The 22,959-nt window shown below is 45.1% G+C and overlaps 1 protein-coding gene across 3 annotated transcripts in view; it reads right to left on the reverse strand.

Annotated features, from left to right (window-relative positions):
• Nucleotides 1-2,201: 2,201 nt before the first annotated feature.
• Nucleotides 2,202-22,959, reverse strand: part of MYOF (myoferlin) — a 157,232-nt gene continuing 136,474 nt past the window's right edge. For all 3 annotated transcript variants that reach the window (XM_058298784.2, XM_058298783.2, XM_058298782.2), the window contains 11 exons: nt 19,010-19,180; nt 18,084-18,232; nt 16,248-16,387; nt 14,103-14,191; nt 13,922-14,017; nt 10,878-11,019; nt 8,431-8,530; nt 6,052-6,239; nt 3,835-3,944; nt 3,301-3,448; nt 2,202-2,785 (listed from right to left, as the gene is read on the reverse strand). In XM_058298784.2, the coding sequence (XP_058154767.1) occupies nt 2,747-2,785; nt 3,301-3,448; nt 3,835-3,944; nt 6,052-6,239; nt 8,431-8,530; nt 10,878-11,019; nt 13,922-14,017; nt 14,103-14,191; nt 16,248-16,387; nt 18,084-18,232; nt 19,010-19,180 (1,372 nt within the window). In that variant the 3' untranslated portion in view covers nt 2,202-2,746. The remainder of the gene's footprint in view (nt 2,786-3,300; nt 3,449-3,834; nt 3,945-6,051; nt 6,240-8,430; nt 8,531-10,877; nt 11,020-13,921; nt 14,018-14,102; nt 14,192-16,247; nt 16,388-18,083; nt 18,233-19,009; nt 19,181-22,959) is intronic.

A 22,959-nucleotide genomic window follows, 5' to 3' on the forward strand; every position in this document is an offset into this window, starting at 1 on the left:
TCTTAGTTCTACTCTTGGAACTAGGACGTTAGACTTTAACTACTCTAAGGCAACGCCTAAAGCTACCACAGACTGAACACCTGTAGGCGTCAGATGTCGTGAAGGCACTTTATGTATATGACGTTGTTTAGCCTCACAGCATTCCAGTGCGTAGTTAGATGAGGAGTCTGGGGCCTGACCCAGGTGTGAATCCAGACCTGCTGCTCCAGGACCCCTGGAGTGCAGCTCTTACAGACGTGATCTCTGCCCTCAGGAACTTAGTTCTGAGGATGAGCCCTTCCCAGAGCTACAGGGTGAAACTGCAGACTAATGTCTGCCAAACTGGAGCGCTTAGATTTGCAGGAAAATATTTCTTATGAATATTCAATGTTGACTGACATTTACAAATTAACATTTTAAATGCTCACAAATATAAAACTTAGCATAAACTCTTACTACTACTATTTTGATGCATTTCCTTATATATACACAGACATCTAATTGGCTCCTTATTGCATTTGAGCTGGGCTTTTTGTCATTTTCCATATCATCAGCATTTTCCTGTATCAGTAGCGAAATTTGAAAACATGATTTTTTTCATCTTGCACCAATATATGGACTCTCACCACATATTCAACCATTCCCCTATAGTTGGGCATTTAGGTTGTTTCTGATTTGGGCCATTGTATACCACACTGTAACCAAAACATTTTGGTACCTGAACCTTTGACTGCCTTTCTGATTATTTCCTTAGGATAGTAGAATCACTGGGTTGAAGAGCGCAAATTTATTAAGGCTATTAATATCGACTTCTCCATAAAGGCTGTACTAATTTGTCCACTTCTGAGATTGACGGATCACTTTGGGACCCAAGAGGCTTCTAGGACAAAGTGGCATTTGAAACGAAACTTCATGGGAGGCCAGGAGTCCCACCAGCGAAAGTGGGGGAGGCACATGTGTGGGCGAATGACATGAGTGGACTCCAGAGAGGAGTGTCCGGGCGTGCGGGGCATGCCGAGCGTTCCAACTTAGCGGAAGATGTGCCTCCTAACCTTTTTAGGTATTGAGCACACTTTGAATGCTAGGGTTTTTGGCAGAACGCTTAAGGGAATTAAAATATTCAAAACCTGAAACAAGTCTGCACTAATGCCAAAACCATCACCACTGCAGTATAACATTATCTGAATGTCTAAAAGCATCCTCATTACTGCACTACTTCTTGCTCCCCTCAGTTCCATTCTGCTGCTGCAATAGAACTGTTTTCTGATGTTACCGTGATCTCATATATTAACAGGACAGTGTTCTCACTTGTTCCAGGAAACATGCTGACAGGCTTTGGTGCCAGCATGGAGTCACACATGTCACGACTGTCCTCCATTTGACCATCTCAGGTCTAGGTTGCTCTTGACAGGGCTCTACCAATGACATAGAATTGTGGGTAAGAGAGGTTAAGAGAGAAGACTCCAGAGTCAGACTGTAAGGGTTCAAGTTCATGCTCTACCATTGTGGTTATGTGGTCTTGGGCAAGTTACTTAACTTCTTTGTGCCTCAATTTGCTCAATTGTAAAATGGGATTAATAGCATTGTCTACCCTTATAGGTTTAGCTTGAGTATTAAATGAGCTAATACACTTAAAACAGTGCTGCAAACAAAATATTAATAAGTACCTTTAATATGTGTTAGTTTTTATTTATTATATTAGCCTTAGTGTGACCAAATGGGTAAAATTTTTTTTTTTTTTTTAAAGATTTATTTTTATTTATTTAATTCCCCTCCCCTCCCCCAGTTGTCTGTTTTCTGTGTCTTTTTGCTGCGTCTTGTTTCTTTGTCCGCTTCTGTTGTCATCAGCGGCACGGGAAGTGTGGGCGGCACCATTCCTCAGCAGGCTGCTCCCTCCTTCGCGCTGGGCGGCTCTCCTTACGGGGCGCACTCCTTGCGCGAGGGGCTCCCCTATGCGGGGGACACCCCTGCGTGGCAGGGCAGCACTCCTTGCGTGCATCAGCACTGCGCATGGGCCAGCTCCACACGGGTCAAGGAGGCCGGGGCTTGAACCGCGGACCTCCCATGTGGTAGACGGACGCCCTAACCACTGGGCCAAAGTCCGTTTTCCCCAAATGGGTAAAATTTGGTGGCACACATCAAGGGCTAGAGCCAAGTGTTACGCCATGGCATTTCATTCACTGAGACCCAGGAAAATAGAAGATGTTTCCTTGTCGACTATATTCAAAGCTTAAATGAACAGCCTTGAGAAAAAGGCCGAACATTTTTATTTTGGTTCATCACAGAGGTTGAACAGAGTCTCAAGAAATTTATCCATACAAAATCTCATAACGGTGGTTACAGACATAAATAAGAATCAGGGTAACTATTCTGTTGACTACAAATAATAAGTGTATAAAAACAAGATTCAGACATTTTTGAATTCTATTTCAGCAATCTCTAAAAATTCAATTACAGAAATACTGACCCATAAAAGGATGATTTTTAAATGGAACCAGCCACCTTGAAAAATGTTCTGAAAAATATGATTAAAACTTTAGAAAATAAAACTTTTAATACTTCAAAAGATAACATGGTAAAAATGTTGCTCGTTGGCCTGACTTTCCAGGACTTAGACCCTCTGGGAACTGAAGGCGCGTGGAGAAGTATAACATGCCCCTTGTCTGTAGTCTAAGATGCAGACAAAATCACACTTGATTTTGGTCCATAATTGGAGGCAGGGTTTCCTCACTGCTTACTGACTCTTGTCAAGAAGTCTTTGCTTTTATTATACATTTGGTTTCACAATCTTCATTGACAAATAGTTCTGAAAAGGAAACAGAAACTGTGTTAAAAACGTGTATTTGCTCGGACTCCACTTCTAATGTTTCGGACTAGGTAACTCTTTGATGTGGAATGACGCCCTGTGCACGGCATGACGCCCTGTGCACGGCACGATGTTTAGCAGCACCCCTGGCTTCTAACCCCCTAGATGCCAGTAGCACCCGCCAGTTATGACAATAGAAAATGTCTCCAGGCAATGTTTCCTGGGGGACAAAAACGCCCTGGTTGAGAACCACTGGTTTAAATCAACAGAAACTCAACCAGGAAAAAAATAACAAACCTATGAGGAGCTTCTTAAATGGCCACGATAGACTGGATTACCCATCACTAGAAGACAGCGTGTGTGTGCACATCCGCATGCACAGTTAACAGCTGAAGGGCAGCAGCGCCTCAACTGCTATGTGAGCCATCCTTCAGAACGGCAATCAGAGCAAATACCAAGTCAGATAACCGACCACAATTCACAAACAAGCCAGGCCAGAGGCCCAGCAGTCCCACCGGTAGGGAGTACAGGAGCACAGCCACAAAGAGCAGCAGGACCAGCAGGAACAGCAGGCCGATGATGACCCACTTAAATCGGCGCCACACGATGAACTTCATCGTCTTACACGGGTTGGTGAACCAGAGGAAGGAGGTTTCTGGTCGGCTGCATTGCAAAGAAATGGTGTCATTACCACCTTAACTCAGGAGGCACCGACAGTTTATCTCAGAGCACAAAACAGGTTAAGGAATAATCAACAACATTTATGAAGTCAAGAAAAGATATTATTCCCCTTAGGTGGGCCGAGAGAGGAGCTTTAACATATTACAGCTTCCTAAAATCCTGGGGCCATGCTGAACTTCGGTTTCCTGGGAAAGGAGGAGGGTTAAATAGAAGCCAAATCACCAACCACACCACCCCTCACCCCATACTATTAAGTACAAAAATGAGAAGGACAACAGCTAATCCATTCCATTAAGCTGATTGGAGGGGTTTTCAGACTGCAGGTGTTTGGGGATCAGACAACGTCAAGAATAAAGAGGGCCTCTCACTTCGGTGGGTCCAGCTTGGGGTTCATGTTGGGTTCATCCCGTCCCTTCCCGGCTGGCCTCTCGTCGGCCTCCTTCTCACTGAGGACTTCCAATGTCATCTCCACTTTCCCCTTCAGTAAAGCAGAACAGGTTAAACACATGACATCACGTTTCACAAATATTTTTACTTCAACCCAAGGAGTATTCCCTGAGCAATGATTTTTATTCTTGTTAAACAATCCTTAGATTGCCTTAAATTTTCCTCAAGAGATTTCATCACATTTCCTCTTCCATGTGTTTCTGAACTGACTCTGTGTGGGAATCTGAGAGGACAAATTGCTCTCCTGTCCTCCGCTCTCCGCTTTTCATTCTCTGTATCCCTGTCCTTCTAGCTTTCTCACATCAATCTCTCCTTCACACACATCTTCCGTTTTAACTTTTCTTGGAGCCAGATTAACCTGAATATTGCGAATAACAATATCTATCATGTATTGCGCATTAGCTGCAAGCTGCAAGAGAGGAGGGCTATGCCCCTTCATGCTAGCCTTGCCCCCCCACTGTGTGGCATGGTACTGGCATGCAGTTGGTTTTCAATGCACACTAGCTGAACAAAGGAATGAATGAGTGAATGAATGCTGCTTCCCTGTGGACAGTTTCTGAGCAATGTGTTGGGTATCATTTTAAGCCTTTTATGTGGATCATCTCATATAATGCTCATTAGCCACATGTGTGGGTGAGGACCATAAGCCTGAAAGAGGTCGAGAAACTTGGTCATCTCCATGGTCAGGCTCAACTAAGGCCTGAACAGACTTTCTAGGACTCAGGAAAGCACACTACATCACCAGTTCAGGAGCCCTGGCCATGGAATCGTTTAGGTGGTGGAGCATAGACGTTAAGAGCCTAGGTTCAGGAGTCAGACAAAGCTGGGTATGTGACTTGGGCAAGTTGCACGGTCTCCGCAAGCCTGTCTTTATAATCTATAAAATGGAGTTAATATCTACCTCACGGAGTCGTCAGCAGAACTAAATGAGATTACGTGCTGATCAGGGGCTGCCTGGGAGGAGGGGAGGCGGGGAGAGGGGGAGAGGGATGGGATGCAAATGAGCACAAGGAAGCTTTGCGAGGAGATAGAAATGTTCTGGATCTTGACTACGGTGGTGGTTTCATGGAGTATACACATCTGTCAAAATTCACTGAATTATGCACCTTAAATGGGTGCAGTTTATTGTATGTAAATTAGACTTCAGGGTTGTTTTAAAAGATAAGCCTGTGAATGTAAGGCACTTAGCATGTTGCATGCTTCGTAATTAGTGACCGAGGAGTGTTAGATCTTATTAGTAACACGTAATGAGTTAGGTAATCTTTTGTGACACAGCGTGGTATCCCGCACTGTTGTTTCTATATGAAAATCTATCTTGAGTTCCCCAAACTTGCATGTAAGTTAAGTTCTCCTTGTTCAGTGGTTATCAGCACTCCATGTCTCTCGCCTCTGATTTTTTTTTCTCTCCCCTTTCCCTGTCCCCGCCCTCCAACCCAGTTGTCTGCTCCCTGTGTCCATTCACTGTGCGTTCTTCTGTGTCTGCTTGTGTCAGCGGCACCCGGAATCTGTGTCTCATTTTGTTGCATCATCTTGCTGCATCAGCTCTCCGTGTGTGCGGTGCCACTCCTGGGCAGGCTGCACTTTTTTCACGCTGGGCGGCTCTCCTTATGGGCTGCACTCCTTGCGTGTGGGGCTCCCCTACGTGGGGGACACCCCTGCGTGGCACAGCACTCCTTGCGCACATCAGCACTGCGCATGGGCCAGCTCATCACACAGGTCAGGAGGCCCTGTTCTGAACCTTGGACCTCCCATGTGGTAGGCAGACGCCCTATACATTGGGCCAAATCCGCTTCCCTTGCCCCTGATTTTTTAAGCGAGAATACCTCAAATTTGAAGTTTCTTTTTCTGAACTGAATTGTACTGGAGGCTCAGCATCTATTGAACTTTCCTGGTGATGGAGAGTCCTAAAGAAACACTGTGCAACCACCTGGGCTCCTAGTGTTTTGCCCATTCCAACCCTCCTACCTTTCCCCCAACCAAACACATATAGCATCTCCCATGCTCTCTTGTGATCCCAGGTACAAACAGACTTCATAACTCAAGTACTTTCTTATCTTACGTGCAGTAAATCTATTGCTGAAGGGCAAAACCTAAACAAAAATAGGAATAGACAATCCCCAACCAATAAAAACTCTTACAGCCATCACTCGGGAGCCATCTTTATCTGCATAGCACGGCCACCATCCTTTCATGGACTTCTGTTCAAAGAGTGACGCTGTCTTAGTTTTAAGGGGGTTCATTGCTTTGTCCAGAATCATGTCCAAATTGCACTTCTCTGGTGACTTTGCTGGAATGATTGCTTGATGCAAATCAAGCTCCAGGAAACCTAGCCAAGGAAACAACATTAAACCCAAATAAGCTCCAAGTGGCTATGCCGTAGTTCAGAAGTGAACAGAATGTTCTTGTCAAGGAAAGGCAGACAGTGATTTTGAACAGGTGATGTGTGAGTTAGAGAAAGAGACCCTGGTAGACATTTAAAAGTTCTTTCCAGAGAAGATGGGAAATGGCAGAAGAGACATCTGTCAACTGCTCAGCATCTAACAGAGGACTGCATGTATTATTTCTTAGAGACACAAGCATAAACAGAGTTCTTCTACATGCTCAAAGTAATTAAACACCTATAGACAACATTTCCACTGAACTGAGCACCCCTGGATTTGAAATTTGCTCATTTTGGTTCAGAGCTGCCTGAAACCGAGAGGTTATTTGGCAACCTCATAGTACAGACAACTGGTGCTTGGAACATGGGAGGCTCCATGGAACATTCACATTCAAGCCTCTCCTAGTGAAACCTGGAAAACAGGAGCTTGAGAAGGAACTTAACTAACTCAACAGAAGAATTCTTCCCAGGAACCAGGAAGCCCTGATCAGGTTCGGGGAAGTGAGGCATTAATTCTTTGGTGTCACTTTCACTGTGACTATCTTTTGGCCTTGGGAAGTCCCATGAGCCCTTTCCTTAAAAATTTGGTATCTATGATATGGGGTCAAGTCTATGTACAACTGAGACTAGACTAGACTTTGTTCTTCAATGGTGGCAGTGAAGAGAAATAGGGAGGTTGTAATTGAGCCCTTTTAAATAGTCAGAGTCAGAGGCTGCCCTTTATCATCTAATGGATTCATAATCCATGTTTACCTTTTCCTTTTTGGAGACTACGTGTGCTTTTCTCTTGTCTTTTTGGTGATAATTTGTTAGCCATTTCATTACTAGTCATTTTGAAATGCAGCTATTCTCCTAATTTGCTTTCAGACTATTTACTTTAAAAGCTAAGGGAAATCTCGCTACTATTCTGGAATTCAGTATATATAGCGTTCCTGCTCATAAGCATTGTAAATTAGCATATTTGCATAGTCATTTGTTCAAATCTTATTGAGCACTTAGTGAAAACCACTGCCTCAGGTGCTGTCAGGGGTAAAGTGGTACCACAATGTGCTTTTCCTCAGCCAGGAAAGGTCCTGTGAAAGCAAAACTGAAGCAGGAAGATATATTAGGGGCTGCTATAACAGTTGGGTAAGAGAAAATGAAGTCTGAACTGGCAAATGGCAGAGAAAATAGAAATAAGAAAATAAAACAGCGTGATAAAGCAGATTAACTTGTTAGGACTGAGTGGTTGCCTGGCTAGGGGGGCGAGAGAGAGAAATCAGGGAGGACTCTGGGTTCTTCTGTCTGGGTGGCTGAAAAATGTGTCATAAACAGCAAAAGAAATCTGTGAGGAGAGAAGGTATGAGGTCAGGGAAGAAAGGTTGTGCTTGATTTCAATAAATTGGATGTACCAGCCAAACACACAGGTGAAAGTTCTGGCTGGTAATTGAGAATAATCATCATAATAGTTTCTTACGGTTATGTGAGGGGTGACGTGAGAGGTCAGGCTGGTTTAAAAGCTGAAGCTTTACTTTCACCTTTGGTGGGAGTGGGTAAACTGCTGAGGGGGGCTGGAGAAGAGTGAAAGACCTCAGGGAAGGCCTGTATTTAAGAGGGGGAGGAAGAAACGGCACCGATTAATGAGACAGACTCAGGGCCCGGGAGAGCTAAAAGATCAGGAAAAACAATGCTGGGGGGAGGGGGGGGAGTGAGGGAAGAGTGTGCCTAGAAAAGGAGGGGCTGGGGAGGCTTTATCAGAGCCAGGTGCCTTTAGCTGGGCCTGGGGGAAGAGCAGTGGCCTGGAGATTAGGGACCCTGGTGACTTTCAAGAGCAGCATAGGAGGAGGAGGGTGGGAGCTGATGTCAAGGTGTGGAGGAGTGAGTGGGTGGCTTGGATGTGGAGGTGAGGGTGGGCCTCTGCTGGTGAAAATAGGGTTTGAGTCTTCATAGAGAGACAGGAGCTGGTGGGAGAGCCTCCATGGGAGCCAATGAGTGTGGCAGGATCCAGGAAAAGGGGTGACATCCACCGTGCCAGGCAGTGGACATGCCCCGCAAATGACCAACAGGACTGGAGATTCAGTCGATGCCAAGCTTTAATTGATTTCATTAACTCCAAGTATAATTTCTGGGAGAAAGTGATCCAAAATGTGAGCCGTACCCAAGTGGTCATCCAGAGAGAACTTGTCATTATCCCATATCTGAATGATCAGTCTGGGTGGCACCCGAAATTCAGTTTGGTCAATACTCCAGAAATGCTCCTAAAATGAGAAGAGTAAAAACAAATCAAATGGTACTGGTTATTGGCTTTGAGACACTCACCTTTGTCCTTTGAAACTCCAGCATCAAGCCACGAGCCTTTTTCAATCCTTTTCACACGTCCCCGGACGCCATTCTCCTTGGTCCCACCCCTCCACCCCATGTGCATTGAGGGCAGCTGGGCCCCTCAGGAAACCTCAGGACCACCAGCCGGGTGACATAAAGGACGTCTGAGGCCATTCCCAAACAGAAGGCCTCCTGCCATGTTCCTATCAGTGTGACTTCCTGCTGCCACCCCTGGGGTTGGGGGTTGGGGGGTGATTAATCCCGCCCCCCCCCAAACCACTAGGGCCTGCTTAGATTATCCTCCCCCAACCCGGCTGTTCTATCCCTGCCCACAGAACCACACGTGGGGGTGTCACTTCTGAGCAAGTGACCTTTTGCCCATCGTACACAGATGCCTGAGTAAAAGAGGCCTTAGAAATCCTCTACTCTAGCATCCCATTCTACATGGGGGTGAGGAGACTGGGGGCTAGATTTCATTCTTTTATCAGTGCAGATTTAAAATTTCCTTGCAGTTTTTACTTTTGAAAAATACTGCTGGCTTTATATGCTTGTGGTCAACTAAGACCCCCAGATGACTCACTTTGGAGGTAAGTAGAGGGAGGACTAAGAGTCCTCCAAGTCTTCATCTCTGGTTCCTGCCTCTGCCCAGACAATATTAGCCAAGAAGAATACCCCATCTTAGTCCAATTACACCTTAGTCCTGAAAAAAGGGAATTCTCCCAATGTTTCATGAATTTCGAAGAAGACTGCAGGATCATTTCTTGTTTTTCGGATGACATTCTAGGAATGTTCTCCTCTGCAGGGCTGAGAGGGCCTGGCTCTGAGGGGCTCAGAAGCCCACTCTGCTTTTGTCTGTCCCCGCCTGGCTGTACTTGGGGGGATCATGCTCCATGTACCACTCAGGGTACGGAGAGGTCCAGCCCTAAGCAGGAGCAGAGAGGAAAGGTAACTTTACCTCAAGGTCTACCTGGCCCCAATCTACACACACACACACACACACACACACACACTCACACCCACCATACACCTCCAACCCCCATCTCCCTGGCCTGCCTCACTGTCTGAAAGTATTCATGATTCAACATCAGGCTGAGCCCCTGTACCTCTAGAAACTTGCCACTGTAGACCTTCATCTCCCCTGGCATGGAATAAGTGCTTCTTACACATCAGCACTGAATAGGGCCAGCAGGGAGCAGGGCAGGCCAGATGGGACACAGCGCAGGTACATTTGGGCTGGGCGTGGGGAGAGGTGGTGAATAAGCAGAACTGGGGAAGGTTTACAGAACACAGAGAGGACAAACGCGAGGGGGACCAAGAGAATATAGCTGTTATGACCTGCCCAGGTTTTAGACCGCCCTTTTTTTTTGATGAAAGCACCCAGATTTTCTTTAGTGGCCCTCGAAGTCCATGCAATTCTGGAGGAGCAAATTCTACCCCCAACTCCAAAATCTGCCCAAACACAGCATGGCATCCCTGGGCAACAATGTTCAATTCAGGGATGGGCACATGACCCCTAACAAGCAGGTACGCTGAGGCCCAATTCCAGAATATTCTTTCTGCTGAGGTTGTTGAGAGGACAGGATGTGAGTGGGGACTGCAGCAGTCATCTCCACCAGGGAAGAGCAGGCCTGGAAATGGGGCCCAGGGAGGAAGGCGGAGCAGAGCAGTGGAGACAGTGAGACAAGTTCCTAAGGATATCATTTCAACCTGGGAGCCAGGCGTTTCTAAGGCCAGCCAACCCTGGACTTTTTAGTAACGTGAGCCAATAAATCATTCTCAGCGCAAGCCAGTTTGAGTTGAGTTCTGTAACTGAGATTCTTTCTAATTAGGACCATGAGGGCCCTGAACCCTGAAGGAAGTGCTTCTGAAGAAAGTAAGATATATGCTGAGGTTTAATAAGGAAGGTAAAAGGAAAATTTCCCCTACTTTAATATTGTCTCTGGCTAATTAGCCGAACAATTTTGCTTATCATGGGAAGAAATTGGTCTTTCCGTCATGTAAAAAGCACATCTGAGTTTCATATATATATAGATACAAGATCCCCACTTCCACCCTTACCAGGTCCTTCACTCTGCCACCAGCACGATAGGGGAAGGAGAGTCGCGCTCCTTATACTACCCAATTACACACTACCTGTCCTAGCTCTGTGCTCCTGGGCGAGAATCTACAGGGCTATAGGTGTCAAGTTTCCCCATCTGTAACAAGAGGGAGCTGGACTCAGTAACCTAAGACTTAAAGAAGACTCAAGACATCCACTTCCGATGTGCATATTTCAAAGCTCACTTTTTTAGCAACAATGCAGAGTTGTTCGGCGGGGAGGTAGTCAAACGGGAAAACAAATCTCCAGTTAAAATTCCCTTCACCGTCCAAGGACCTGTAATGTACATCTGTTTTCTGTTTGTTTTCTTCATTGCCAGGAATCCAGCTGAAAAGCAGAGGCAAACAGACTTAGCTTCATGTGACTGACAAGTAATCTAGCTGCAAAACTGTGCCGTGATCAGGGGAGTGACGGGCAGGAGAATTAATCCACTTTTTTTGGGCAGGTTCCAGTTATCTACCGAGCGGGGGCTGATTTATGAAGGGGAGGCGCTTGGCTGCATCCCACTTAGGTTTTAGCCAAATAAAACAGAAGTCCTCTATAACCAAAGCAGGAAATCCTTTAGACTTCAGTTAACAGGGATAAGGCAAAATTTTCTGGAAAATATCAACAATTCAGCTTCTATTTTGGGAATGCCGAAGCAGGCTGGCTCGGCTTTGAGTCTTTAGAGCTGTAACTCATCTAGACTGTCATCACAGCGGGTAGGCTCAATGAATATGAGTTAGCTCCAAATTTTAGCATTTCCTTTTTCAGATTTTACTTACACAAATAAAAAAGGCACGAATCAAGTGACTTTACGGCTTCCTTTTTAAAAATCATCACTCTTAAATTCACCATGACCACAATAACAAGATAAGTAAGGGAGAGGTAAGCAGTTACTTCCACGTACATATTTAGGAGAAATGACTTCAGCAAACAACCTAAAAGTTAAGATGATAATCTTCAAAAAGAATTTCCTTTTATTTGTGCCTGGCACGAAGAGGACACTAAATAAATACCCGCTGATGTGAATGAACGTGACTGGAAGGAAGTGGTGGTCACATCTGCCTGCTACCGGGAAGGCTCCTGGTCTGGAACCGGCCAAGGGGTAGAGTGTACCTTAGAATCTGTCCGGGAGCTTTTGCAAACATTGATGCCTGGGCCCCAGGGACAGAGATTCTCAGTAGCAGGCAGGCCTGTCTGTGAACTTGCTTTGCCCCTCGACTCTTTGAGTCTCATTTCCTCATCTGTAAAATGATGGCAACACTACGTGTCTCTTCGAATGGTCTCCATGAGGACAGAATCAGAGGCCATGGCTTAGAAGGGGGCAGTTTGAGAAGGAGGGTGAGGGGATTCCTTAACTCATGTTTATGATCATCTGCTATGAACCAGGTATTTAACAAGCATTATTTTATTCTTCTCACACTGAGGTTCAGAGAGGTTATGTAACTTACATAAGGTCACACAGACAGTGCTGACAGAATTAAGTATATCCCCCAGGTCAGTCTGTCTTAAAATTCCCCGCCTATTACTCTGCCTCAAAGTACCATGGAGACAATAAAGTGATTAGCAAATATGAGGTCCTATTGTTAATAGTGACATTGATATCAACCACTTGCAGTACTTGCATTTTTTGCTACTTAAGGAACTGATTAGCTAAATCAGCAAAATGATTGCTTTTGCCCCTTAACTTTTCAGCTAACTCAATGAGGAGAGTCTATGGTCTCTTGGCAATGACCTTGGTGGCTTCACCTCTTGACCAAAGTGCCACCATCATCCTCTCCAGGGTCTCCTGCCGTTCTCCCTCTCATTTTTTTCATGGAGCTTTTTCACATTTGATTTCAAACATGAATCTTTTCATATTTTAACTTTCAGAAATGTTAAACAACTACTCTAGGTATATGTATTTGTGTATGTAAATGTACATAGCTTTGTATGTAACACTCATGTGTACAGTTGTAGTCTTGTTATTATGTATCATTAATCCTTCCACATATAGTGTGTAGATTTTAATTCCAAATGTTACATGGTACTTTAAGTTGTGCTTTATTCTTTGATCAAAGGTGTTTTCACAGTCCAGTATTACTTGAGTTTGTTTCCCTGACTTGAAAACAAATAATGCTTAAGATAGTCAAATAAATTTGCATATATATAATTAGCTAGGATTAGTTTTCCTTGGGGAATGGTAATAAGATCCTGAAATGAGAAAGAATAATGAAGAACTTGATGAAACATTCCCTGTTTACAGGGAACCTAAATGATCATAATTATGTCTTTAACAAAAGTTTTGATTGAGGGCCACTTGGGATCATAAGTGAAACTTTGTTCTCGCTTTATGCATATGCCAGATTTTCAACAAGTGTTACCTTTTACGTATCAAGGAACCAAACTCTGTCCATGTGGAAGAGAAATAATACTAGCTAATGCTCAAATAGGACTTGCTGTGCCAGGCACTGCCTTAAATGCTTGGAGTAAATGAATTTTCCAGCGATCCCTGGAAAGTTAGTACTATTATTATCTCCATTTTACAGATGAGGACACTGAGATACCATGAGTTTACTAACTTGCCTAGCTCTAGAAGGCAAAGTATCAGGATTTGAATCCAGGCAGTTTGACCTTAGAGTCTGGCCTCTTAATCACTATGCCATTTGGCAGTCAACATCTATGATCAAGGAATAAACACATAACTAACATCAATATGGACCATTTGCAACTGAATTACGCAAGTAACAGAATAATGAACAAATATGAGCCTTTGCATGTTAGACACAGGTACTCTGTAAACTGATGGAATGGATGATTGTTTAAAATCTGCTAAATGTTTCCTCTTTACCATGAACATTAGTTGCTGGTAATAAAACATTCTGGAAGCTATACGTGTGCTTCTAAGGCTAGTTTTTCAAGGTAGCAAAAAAGAATAAAAATGAACTGCATGACTGAAATATCTCAGCAATAAAAAATCTGTTGTATAAATTGAAGAAAACTCACTTTGTTGAAAGAGAAATGAAGAACTTTTTATCAGTTTGTACAGTCCTTTGTGACCTCTGCTCATAAACAAGATCCATACAGATTCAGCTCTCTCCCCCTTATCTCTCAGGAGCTTCCTAAGCAGACTGCATTAATAAGACAAAATAGCTTCAAATAACCAAGAATCCTGCCATGGGCACTTCAGTCATGAAAACCCAACCCAGTGAAGAAGAGTCTGTTTCATTCCCTGAGCTTGTTAAAAGCTCTTGCATGCTGCCCTTACCCTTTGACGTAGATGTCACTCATTTCCTCTCCTGTGATGCTTTTCTCATCCAAGATAACATCCTTGGTGTTCCAGATGATAACACGCAGGTAGTACCTGAAAGTATATTTTGAAGGTACTTTTTCCTCTGGCTCTGGACCAAGCCTGAAGCCCCGTATAGCAGAGACTCACGATTACTTACCTCTTGGCTTTCCGAGGTGTGATGTTGAATGGAGGGCCTGGGCGTCCCAAATTCTTGGGGAAAACATCCACCCACATCTGAAGTTTCCCCTAAAAAAATGAAAAGAGAACTGACATCATATAATGGGTAGTAGAGATTAAAATTTTCTTTTGCATTTCTTAGGTGAAACTATTTCTTCTTAATTTATTAATCTATATGGAAGGCAATGAAATGGAGTAGAAGAGCAAACCAAGGTTAGTCCTACATCTGCAGTGTCATTTAACTCACCCATTCTCACTCTCACCCAGGGGTCTCTCAGGCTGCAAGTGTGCCCACCTGCATCACTGAGTTTTCCCTGGTTAATAAAATGAGAGGCTTCCCATCACTAACACACTCACACATCCTCTTACAATGACAAAGTTGGGCCCTTGACCCTTCAGAGCAGTTCTCAGGATGTCACTATATTTGTCATCACATTGTAGTCCCAGTTTTATGAGACCCAAGAGTTTCTCCACTTACCCTCAAAATTCAAAATAAAAATGTTATTTAAGCCTATAAAATAAAAACTTATAACAGCACTTTCAAAGGAAAGACTCGAACAATGACAAGGTATTACTCTTCCCAAAAGGTCAGGGTTCCTGCCACTGGCTCACTGGTGCGCACACTCAGGAGGAGGGCGGCAGGGGAGGGAGGATGGAAGCCTGGACTGGCACGCATCCTGGCCCTCTTGGTGAGACCAGGCCAATCCATCAGACTGGAATGTTCTTCCAGACAGGCCAGGAATGCCATTAGAAAACCTCGTCCACTGTAGGAACCACTCTGCACCCCAAAATGTTTTTTGGATGTTCTGTAGCCACTGCCTTCAGACAGGTCTTCAAGAAGGTTGCCAAGGAAACCACTAGATTGGCTTCCCAATGCATTGTGATTGACATGAATTTGCTGGAGCTCCTGAAAAGGGATCTCTTTTACTATGATCCTGACTCTCTTCCAATGACTCTCTTGGACTCAAGACTCTACAGTACATTTGGCACACTATAGGACAGTAGGCATCTCCTAAGATCTAGCCACAGTTTGTGCCCAGTGATGTAGGTAGAGGAGATGGAGGGTTGCTGGACTCCCAGGGAGAAAGCTTCTGTGCTTTGCAATTTACAGAGCCCACAATTCAATTGGGGGGGTGGGGGAGTGGAGGAGGAATGGGTTCTTTGGGGGAAGGAAGAAGAATAAGAGGAGGAGGAAATGAAAATGTATAATAGAATAAAATCAAGAAATGAGTAACAAACTTATCTACTAAGACCAGGCACGTGGTCACTTTTTGGAAATGAGCTTGTTCACTGTTTTGCTGTCAGTGTCAACAATATTAGCAACCACTAGGTTAATGTTTGTTCAAGTGTGGTCTCCTAGCCACCTGCAGCAGAACCACTCCAGGTATTTGTTAAAATTCGGATTCCTGACCCCACCGTAGATCTACTAAATCTGAACCTCTACAGGAATAGCTTAGGATTCTTCATTATAACAAGCTTCCACAGAGATTATTTTGTCATATGCCATGTCTCACCTTGCTTCTCTGAAGCCTGCTCCCCATCTTCTGGGAACTTACTGCCCCCTACTGCCATCTACATTGTCACTGCCATCTACATTGTTACTGTGAGCAGCCACCTCATGCTCCATGGCCCTGCTTCCATGGATGTCTCATCTCAGGGGGCACCTTCTCACCCAAGCGGGGCCAACCTCTTGCTTTCCTAGACCCTGCCCATCTGGCTACTGCTGAGTGACCCAGTGGTGGATAACCACGCCACACTGGGGCAACCAGCTGATTCCACATTTGGAAGTAGATGAGTGGGAAGTGGGGGTCTGAGTGACTGCATTGTAACACACAAACTCTCAGGAACTTTCCATGATGTTCTGAAGCATAGGAAGGTGGCCACAACAAGTGAGAAGATGAAAATAGACTCAGAGAGAGAAATGACTCAAGAGATAAGAGAGAGGCACTGATTTGAGTTTGTTCTGTGTCACAGCCACTCTCCTGTCTGGATTTTGTGAGTTACTTAAAATTTCTTATAATAAATTTGATGAAGCTAAAGTATCCAAAAGAGTTAAATCAGTGTCAGTGATTGCCCTTGCATTGGGTATGGATGACAAGTGTTCAAAGGTGGAGAGCCACTTTACCTGGGAAATGTTGGGCTGGAAGGTACTGTGTAAAGTCCTCGTTTCCACATGCTCAGGGACCAGCCCCTGGGTTCTGAGGATGTGAAGGGCTAGGCGTTCGTCAGGGGCCCCGAGGTGTCGATGCAGGATTTTGTTGGCTTCTGGAAATGGAAAGCGGTGTTGAAAAAGGGATTGGCATGCGGGAACAGTTCAGCCAGATTGCCCTGAGCTGTTTGCAGCACTTCATCCTGGACAGGCAGGGTCAACATGCAAAATTCTAACATATGAAGGAGTCATGGATCAAAATACCTGCTGGCCAGAGGTCCTGACCCATCCTGACCCAACTTCTGGGCTGCAAGTAGCAAAGGAATCGGAACACACCAGAACATTTAAGTGAGAGCAGTCCAAATTCACCTCTGTGGCAGAAACTCACAGTTGGACTCTTGTTTCTCATGCATTTAGGTGTGGTCATGTAACTAAGTTCAGTTAGAAGATAAAGTGAATAGAAATCATGCACGTCACTTCAGAAATGTCCCTGTAGGATCTTCTCTGCACCTTCCTCTTCTGCTACCTTCAAGTAGCAGAAGTACCTTCAGGCTTAGAAGCCTGAGCTGAAGAACGGCAGAGCTATTGGATGAGTCCAGGAAGCACTGTTAGGAGAAAGGCCACCTACATGCGGGGACACCTGTTTTGAGTTTATGAGAAATAAATTTCTGTGTTAAGCCACTGGCATTTGCAAATTTATTGTTACAACTGTTAGCATCACTGTGGCATTTGCATCACTGTGGCATTTTAAAAGTATGGCTCAAAAATTCTCTTGACACCTGACCCATCAAGAGGTGAGGTCTATGTCCTCTCCTTCTGAAGCTGAGACACATTCGACTGATGGAGTATAGAGAAAAAGGGGTTGTGTGACTTCCCAAGCTGGGCCTAAAAGGCCACACGGCTTCTGCCCATTTCTCTTGGGTTGCTGGTGCTGGGGGAAGCCATGTTCCCCGTAGAACGCCTGACAACTGAGACAGCTCTGCGGGAAAGCCCTGGGTAGGGGCTCTAGTCGTCAGCTGTCAGCCGCGGGAGCCTCCACAGCCATCTAGCCCAGGCTAACACCTGACTGCACCCAAGTGAGAACTGCCCAGCTAAGCTCTTCCTGAACTCCTGACCCACAAAGTCGTGAGCAAAACAAACTGGTTGTTCAAAGCTGTTAAGACGTGGGGTGGTATTTTCTGTAACAATAGTAATAATCACCAGGACTGATATCACCTTTTGGAGGGTCGTTTGATTGTTGGGGTTACTCTTAAACTACTATGCCATGTTGTTTCCTAGTTTATTCCCAATTTTTTTTTCAAATTCACATGTTAACAGCAGCATCAACATTTTTTCAACATCTCATCATCCCCAATATTGACTAAGTCTTCCTCAAAATAAAAAGGAAAAACAAAGTTTTTAAATTTGAAGAATCAAGAGTTCAGGATCGGGAAGCATTTTCACACCCCCGTTCCTGTTCATCTTTGTTCAGTGCTCATTCTTGCACTACCATCTGAGCACTTTAGCGCTCATTTTGTATTACATGGAAATAAGTTAACTACTGGAACTTTGTGGTCAAAGCTTGAGTGGCTCTGACCCAAAAAGGTCAAGTGAAACATAAGAAAAAGAAGGAAAGGCATCCACTTTGACACTTGACAAGATGGCAGAACACCATCATGTGGCTTTTCTTCAATAGGGCCACACCCACAGAGTCTCAGAGAATATACAGTTAGGAGGCTGGGTCTGCCTGCACACAACCCCCTCCCAACAAACCCAGCTATAGGTATGGGTTACTCTCTGTTACCAACTTGCAATCCACAGCAACGTGCTCACCAAATTCATCCAAACTGTACTCTCGTCCTCCATATGTGATTCTACTTCCATCTTCGGAAAGGATGGGTGGTGGGAAGCCTTTGAATCTGGCTACATTTTGAAGCAACTGCGTTGGTTTCAACTGATCTCGCCAGGTATTTACTCCAGAACTGTGAATCACGACACACAGCCTGGAGTTACTGCAGGCACACACACTCTCCTTGGATTCACACACACATACATATTATAGGTGTTTCTATATAACAAGGGAGCCAGTCCTGCTCTACAACTTTGGTTTTGCTTAGAACTCCATTTCCCAGCCTAAAATCCACATTATTTGACCTCAGCCAATCAATCAATTTGAGAGTGGAGGTGGGGGGGGGGGGGGCGGGGGAGGTTCTCAGTTTCCTCCTCTGTAAAAATGAGGAGTTAGGCTGAGATCATTATAGTCGTAAGAGAAAAGAAAACATAAATTAGAAATTGTAAGGCGTACCTCATTAGATGCTGTAGAAAGATACCCTATAGCTCTCTTGGAAAAAGGGACGTCAGAAAATTCATCATTTCAGGTTGCCCAGGCTGGGGAGGGGGATGCCCGCTTCCAAAGGGTAGGTAATGTCTACGATCACCCATTGCCAGTCTTCCATCCCTGACACCAAGGAGGGGGGCTCAAAGCGGGGGAGAGGGGACTGGTCTCCCAGATCTCTACCCCTGCCACGCTCGCTGGGCCCTGCACCAGGGTGACCACATCACCCAGCCTACAATGTGAAGGTGCCCCCGGAATTGGGCAATGCGATGGCCCCGGCTCTCCCTAAGATAATCCTACTAGTATCTGACTGAAGGGAGCGGTGGTTCCAGGAAGAAAGGCACGGAGGCAGGGAGTCGAAGCTTCCCCAGGGATTAAGGGCAGAGAGAACAGAACCTCTGCATTGATGGCCAAAGCCACGTACACACAATACTGCTCAGGTATGCCACAGTGGGAGCCAAACCGGGAAAGGAATCGGTTTTCCAGATCAATAATCGTTTCTCCCACTTTTTCATCACGGGTAAGGGTGTCGTAATCATAGACAGAGATTTTCAGGTCTTTTTCTTGAGGTAAGTAGCAGCTCAGTTCATACATTCTAAAAGACACAAATGCAAGATTAGAACCTCCACGAACTGTCCAGGTACCTCACAACAACCAGGGCTCTGTGCGAAGCATCCCTAGGCGGTGGCCACAGCTAGCGGAGAACATTGTAACTAGGATGGGGCGCTTGGTAAAGAGTAAATGTGAGTATTAAGAGTAAGAAACCATGAGCTAGAGTTCTCAGGAGAGCCTGAGTTTCTCCTGCGCTCGAATCCCAGCTCTGCGGCTTACTGGCTGTGGGACGCTAGGCCAGGTACTTAGCTTTTCTGCCCTCAGTTTTCTCATCTTTCAAATGGTGAGAATTCCCACCATACGGTGCTGTTACAAGTGTCAAGGGAAGAAATGGATATAAAGTATCTGGCATAAGTGCACTGCTCAGAAACCAATAGCTGTAATAATAATTGTTATGAATTATATTAACATTATTATTATTATCACATGCCCATCAACTGGGGCACCCTGAGCACCTCTCCACGGCCAGGACGTAAGGCACACCTTGTACCGTTATTTACAGTCCCCTACAGCTGTGTCCCTACTATGCTCCCTCCTCTGCCTCAAGAGAGATGTGCCCCACAGAATGTCTGTGAATCACCCCCCAAGTGCACAGGAGGGGGTGTGAGTAGAATTAATTCACCAGCGCAGTGTGGTGCACAAGGCCAAGAAGACTCCCTCCTCTGAGCTCTTTGGGGTTTGAGACTGGCTTTGGTTTTTAAGGCTTTTCCATTTCATATTAAAATGCAAATGCTTCTAAGAAAAGGATAAATAGTCAAACAGTACTTTTGGGGCAGGTGCAGGTTCTAAGAAGGTGGTGAATTACAGCAAAAGCTCCAGTTGGGGAGGGTTTTTGCTCTGTATTTGCACTGTCCAGAGTAGGTGCTCATTTAATTTTTCTTTTTTTTAAAAAATAATTTAAGTGTTTATTATTAATCAGTTTATTTGCCTTCATTGTCACCCAATACGAATTTGGGAAAATTCAATGTGTCCTAGCTTTTTAAAAATTTTTTACTTGACACTTTTTTTAAATTAAAATGAATAGATCACAAAGAACGTTACATTAAAAAACATAAGAGATTCCCATCATCTAATTTTGTCGAAGGAAAAACTGTGAGAGGCCTCTGCCATCCCTCCTCTCTCCCTGTGCCTCCTCCTCTTCTCGCCTCACTCTGGCAGGTGGCTTGGTTCCTGCCCAAAGAGCCAGGAATGTTATCCACTTGAATAGAAAGGCTGATTTCGATGGGGTTCTGGTAAAAATCTTCCATGTAGTCTCCTAGATAAACCTCAGCTACTTCTCAAGTGTCGCACCTGGGCAAGGAAAGGAGCTGGTTCATGATCCCTCAGGAAGCACAGCACCCACACATGCCCCCAAACGCCACAATGCCAGTGCTGGGTTCCAAGGGGAACCCTGGGAAAAGAATTCTTCAGTCAAACAAGGTTAAGAGTCACTGCGTTGGAGTTCCCCTGGGCAAACTAAAGTTTCCAAGAAGTCCTGCAATTATTCCTGCAATTTATTCACCATTAAAAATACACATTAAGGTAAAATCCACATAACTGTAAAATTAATCGATTCAAAGGGAACAATTTAGTGGTACTTAGTACATTCACAATGTCATGCAGCTACCACCTCTATCTAGTTTCAAAATATTTTTTTTCACTCCAAAAGGAAACCTGGTATCCATTGAGCAGTTTCTCCCCTTTCTCCCTTCCATTAGGCCCTAGCAACAGCCAATCTGCCTTCTGCCTCTATGGATTTATTTATTCTGGATATTTCATAGAAATGGAATCATATAATATGTGGCTTTTTCTTTCACTTAGTATAATGTTCTGGACTTCATCCATATCATAGCATGTCATTCCTTTTCATGGCCAAATAATATTCCACTGCATGGATATGACATGTCTTGTTTATCCATTCATCATTGATGGGCATTTGGGTACACATCTAGAAGGGGAATTGCTGGGTCATATAGTAACTCTATGTTTAAGTTTGTGTGGATCCATCTAACTGTTTTCCACAGTGGCTGTACCATTTTGCTTTGCCACCAGCAACATACAAGGGTTTTAATTTCTTGCCAGCACTTGCTATTTTCTGTTGCTTTTAAAAAATTATTATTATAGCCATCCTAGTGGTTGCCATATCTCATTGTGACATTGTGGTTTTGATTTGCATTTCCTTAATGACTAATGATGTTGAGCATCTTCTCACGTTTTTGTTAGTCACATTTTTTCAAGCCCAAGTGTCTCAAAGGTTTCACTAAGGGATAGTTTTTCCCTTGGAACCCCAAATAACATCTCATAGAAGATGCCAATGTTCTACTCAAGTGTGATCTGGAGAATGCCATGATGTGACAGGAACATTCTGATCAAGGACCGAGCATGTAAGATTGATTTCACCTCCCTGAAGTCCTGCCCCAGAATTCCTGAGGTTGTCCACGGAGAAGAAAGTCACCCCATAAGCCTGGGGCCATGGACCAGTCAGCTGAGGGCTTGCAGAGGGGGCCCCTGGGCTCCAGCCCGGGGTGGGGGGCAGTCCGCGCCCACGCCACATGGGGATTGGCTGAGCAGAGCCCAGCTGCACCACCTCCTCCCGGGGTGGCTCCAGGCAAGACTTTTCTGCCACTTAATTAAGCTTGTGCTTGGCTCCTCTAAGGTGAGCAATTCAGACAGGGCCACCTTCTCCCTTAAATGCTAGCTCTCCCTGCTCCCTGTCTCCCTCACGCGGAGCCCTCCTTCCTGCCCTGCGTGCCTTTTCCTGTCTAGACCTCAGGGCTGGATCAGCGGGAGAAAGGGAAAATGATCACATTCTCACATGGTCGTGCAAGGGGATTACTTCCACTCCCCGGCCTCGGGGTGCACAGCACAGAGGGTGTGCGTGTACACGGGGGTATGCGTGTGTGTGTGTTGGCCCAGGGCCGGGTGAGCCTGAGGTCTTGTGTGCACGTGTGTTACCGGGTGTAAGAATGTGTAGAGGAGAAAGGCGTGTGTGTCCTTGAGAGGCTTTGATCGAGGGGCGAGAGTTGTGTGTGTGTGTGCGCGCACGTGCACAGGAGAGAAAGAAAGAACGAGTAAGGGCACGTATCAGCAAACACGAGCAGAAAAGAAGAGAATGGGGAAGAAAATAAAGCCAGGGGAAAAAAATCAGGCCACATGGCGAACAAGCACACGGTGGTCTCTGGTACAACATGGTTCTGGGAAAATACCAGTTTTCACAAATGCTTTGTCTACAGGACATTTTTCTATAGGTGTTGGCTTTGCCATGGACATGAAGCGTTATGAAAGAAGTTGGGAAAGCGTGGGGCTTGGAGTCGGGAGTTTCTACCCAAATCTCGACTCTGCTACTTACCAGCTCTGTCAACAGCCCTGCTTTCCTTACCTATAAAATGGGGCTGCTAATCCCTGCCCTGCCTGGAGAACAGGTTTGACAGAGAGATGAAAATAAGACTGAAGGCAGCAGAGCGCGGCGTGGAAGCTGCGTGGATACGGGAGTCAGGCGGCCTGGCTCTACCTCTCACTAGCTGGGTACGCTTTGGCACTTACCCTCTCTGTGCCTGAGTTTCCTCAGTTACAAAATGGGGATAGTAATAGCATCTCAGAGTTGTGAGATTTTTTTTCTTCCTCTATGTTTTCTCTTAAATGTTACACTCAAAAATTATGAGGTTCCCATATACACCCTACCCCACCCACCCTACCCCTCTCACATCAACAACCTCTTCCATCATTGTGGCACATCCACTGCACCTGGCGAACTCATTCTAGAGAACCGCTGCAGCACATGGA

Source organism: Dasypus novemcinctus, chromosome 6 (assembly GCF_030445035.2).
Source record: "Dasypus novemcinctus isolate mDasNov1 chromosome 6, mDasNov1.1.hap2, whole genome shotgun sequence".
In the NCBI taxonomy this organism is placed as follows: Eukaryota; Metazoa; Chordata; class Mammalia; order Cingulata; family Dasypodidae; genus Dasypus; species Dasypus novemcinctus.